The 2,975-nt window shown below is 54.8% G+C and overlaps 1 protein-coding gene across 4 annotated transcripts in view; it reads right to left on the reverse strand.

Annotated features, from left to right (window-relative positions):
• Sgsm2 (small G protein signaling modulator 2) overlaps positions 1-2,911 on the reverse strand; it is a 40,144-nt gene extending 37,233 nt beyond the window's left edge. For 2 of the 4 annotated variants that reach the window (XM_059271184.1, XM_059271186.1), the window contains exon 1: positions 2,566-2,910. In XM_059271184.1, coding sequence (XP_059127167.1) covers positions 2,566-2,622 — 57 coding nt within the window. In that variant the 5' untranslated portion in view covers positions 2,623-2,910. Of the gene's footprint in view, positions 1-2,565 lie in introns of all 4 variants that reach the window. The other 2 variants (XM_059271183.1, XM_059271187.1) reach the window with 2 other exon arrangements.
• Positions 2,912-2,975: the final 64 nt, after the last annotated feature.

The following is a 2,975-nucleotide window of genomic DNA, read 5'->3' on the forward strand; positions in this document are numbered from 1 at the left end:
TTTTAGCCGTCATGTTACTTCTGGGAATCAAACTCGGAAGAGCAGATAGTGCTCTTAACCACAGAGCAAGCTCTCCAGCTCTTTCTCTTTTATTTTTTGAAACAAGGTTTCACTATGTAGCCCAGGCTGGTCTCAAACTCATTGTAGAGCCTAGCCTTGGCAATTCTTCTGCCTCAGACTCCCGGATGCTGGGGTTACAGGTACATGCTCCCATGTACAGCAGCAGTCCTTGCCTGTATCCTTTGGACAGGATGTGGTGTCCTGATGGTGCCTGGGCTCCCAGACTGCTTTGTTTTGTTTTATTTACTTATTATTTTGAGATAGGCTCTCACTGTGTAGCCCGGATTGGGCCTGGGTGTCATAGAGATCCATCTGCCCTGAGTGCTGGGATTAAAGCCATATACAACCATGCCAGGCCAAGTCCTCTCTCTCTCTCTCTCTCTTTTTTTTTTTTTTTTTTTTTAATCCACACCAGGTCCCAGGATAAGCCCTGGCTACACAGACATGATTCAGGCTCTGCACCCAGGAACCTTACATCATAACTGGTGGATTTTCTTTTTAGATTTATTTATTTATTATGTATACAGAAGACGGTGCCAGATCTCATTACAGATGGTTGTGAGCCACCATGTGGGTGCTGGGAATTGAACTCAGGACCTCTGGAAGAGCAGTCAGTGCTCTTAACCTCTGAGCCATCTCTCCAGCCCCGGTCCTCTCTTAACATGCACTGTGTTATATGGAGAGTGGCAGAACACCTAAGGCCTAAGGAGGAAGAAGGACCTGGAGGTTCCTTCCTGCTGGGACTGCTTATGGTTAGTGGTTACGTAAATGAGGATCAGATTTGATCGATTCTTGCACTGCAAGCTGTTAAAAGCTTCCTCGATTACTTCCCAGGGGGTCACTGCAGAAACTCACTACTAAAGATCTACAGGTACCTGAGGCAGCCGGAGGGACACATTGGGTTAGGAGGACCTGCTGATTCTTTCTGGATTAATCCAGAGGTCCTCTGTAAGAACAAGCTTGCCTACAGTTCTCAGCTGTCTCTTCTTGTAGGAGATAAAGAGTATGTTTTTCTGTAAACCAAGCACTATGGGGGAAATTCGTGGAGTTCACAGCAGGTCAGCCTTTGCCAGGAAGATACATCCTTGTGGCACACATTCAGTTGTCAAAGGAATCACTCTTGAAACAGAGTCTTTAAGTACTGGGAAGAAAATCATGTTCTCAAAAGTATTTCCCAATATACCTAATCAATTCTCAAATTTGGGTCTCAAATAATACTAGCAACACGCACATAGGTCTTGTACACCTACTTTCCCCCAACTCTCTGTCTTTACTCTGTCTTCTTCCTGGGGAAAATCACTGAGATTTCTCTTTTCTTTGGGGACAAGGCTGGCGCTAAGAAACCCTCCCTTGGCCACTTCACAGCAAAAGCACACTGAAGCTGCTCACACAAGCTAATGGTTAATACAGAATGAGAGCTCAAAGTCTTCTCAAAGCCTGAAACGCTAAGGGTGAATGAAACAACATGGTACATTATATATCCAAGATAAATAGCATTATCCTATTGTAAAAAGAGACGAGGAAACCAAGACTTGAAAGAGTTTAAATAACTTTACTCAAGTTCACACAGAACTAAGTCTGGACTCTTCAAGACTTTCCCACCCGATCTCAGTTTCCAAGGTCAGCAGATATATTTACCAAATAGAGTGCCCACAAGTGTGCCAAGCCCTGGATATATAATAGTGATCAAGAAGACAGGTTCCTTCCCCTCATGTAGTTCACACCTAGCTACCGAGGCAGGCTGGAGAAGGAGGCCTCATTCATTTCATCTACACTGCAGGCTCTCTCACAAGCTGGTGAGTCATTCATATGGGCAACCCTCCCCCCCCACCCCCGAAATTGAAATGAGCTTTAAGCAGGGTCAAGGTAAAGGGGATTAGTAGAGAGAAACATTCTTGTTTCTGAAGGGTTTCCCTCAAAAGAGGAAAAATAATCGAAGTCTTAAAAACCATTCTTAAAAATACCCGGGTTCCTGGGTAAGGAGGTGGGCGTGGAGGGAGAGGCAGGGAGGTGTGCGGCGAACCCTCAGCCAGCCACGACTCACTTGCCAGAGGAATACCAGAGGGCGGTGTAGGACACCAGGGAGCGAAGCCCCCAGTTCTCCCTCCGGCTCGCAGTCGCCGCAGACCCGCGGGGGTGGGGGGGACCCCGCCCCCTCCCCCGGGTAGTAGCGGCAATGAATGGGCACCTCGGGTTCTCCTGCAATCGCCGCCACCCCTCCCCCGACCGCGGTCCCCCCGCGCTGCTGCCGTCACAGGGCGGGGAGCGGGAGGACCGCGAGGCAAACAAGCCCCAGGGCGCCGGCTTGACCCTGGGCGAGGGCGCTGCCCTGGGCGCCGAGAGGGGCGTGAGGCCCGGCTCGCACCGGACCCCGCCCCCGCCTGGTCCCCCCCCCCCCCGCCCGCCCCGCTCGGTGGGCTCGCGGGCGTGGGAACCGGGACCCCTCTGCTCCTGGGGCGGCGCGGGAGCGGCGCGAGCCCCCCGAGTCCGTGCCCCCGACCGTACCTCCTTTTTCACGTTCCACAGCAGCTTCTCTTTGACCGCGTCCTCTGCGCTGCCCATGGTGCGGCAGGTGGCGGGCCGGCGGCGCCAAGCGGCCCCCCGATCCCCCGCTTGCCCTCGCCGCCTCCGCGCCTCCCGGCTCAGCGCCCCACGCGTGAGGCGGAGCCCCCGCCCGCCGCGCTCCCCGCCCGCCGCCGCCGCAGCCACTGCCCGGTGCTCAGCTCCGCAGCCATCTTCCGAGCCCCGCAGACGTCAGGCAGCAGGCCCGGCCCCTTCCCACCGCCGGCAGGGAGGGGGTGTGTGCGCCGCGACTGGGGAGGAGGGGGGGGGGTCAGGGCGGGTGCGGACGCCTGGGGGCGTCGGGCCCGGGCGCGCGCCGCAGGGACGGTTGTCATGGCGACGGGCAGGCTCCC

Source organism: Peromyscus eremicus, chromosome 8a (assembly GCF_949786415.1).
Source record: "Peromyscus eremicus chromosome 8a, PerEre_H2_v1, whole genome shotgun sequence".
NCBI classification, from domain to species: Eukaryota; Metazoa; Chordata; class Mammalia; order Rodentia; family Cricetidae; genus Peromyscus; species Peromyscus eremicus.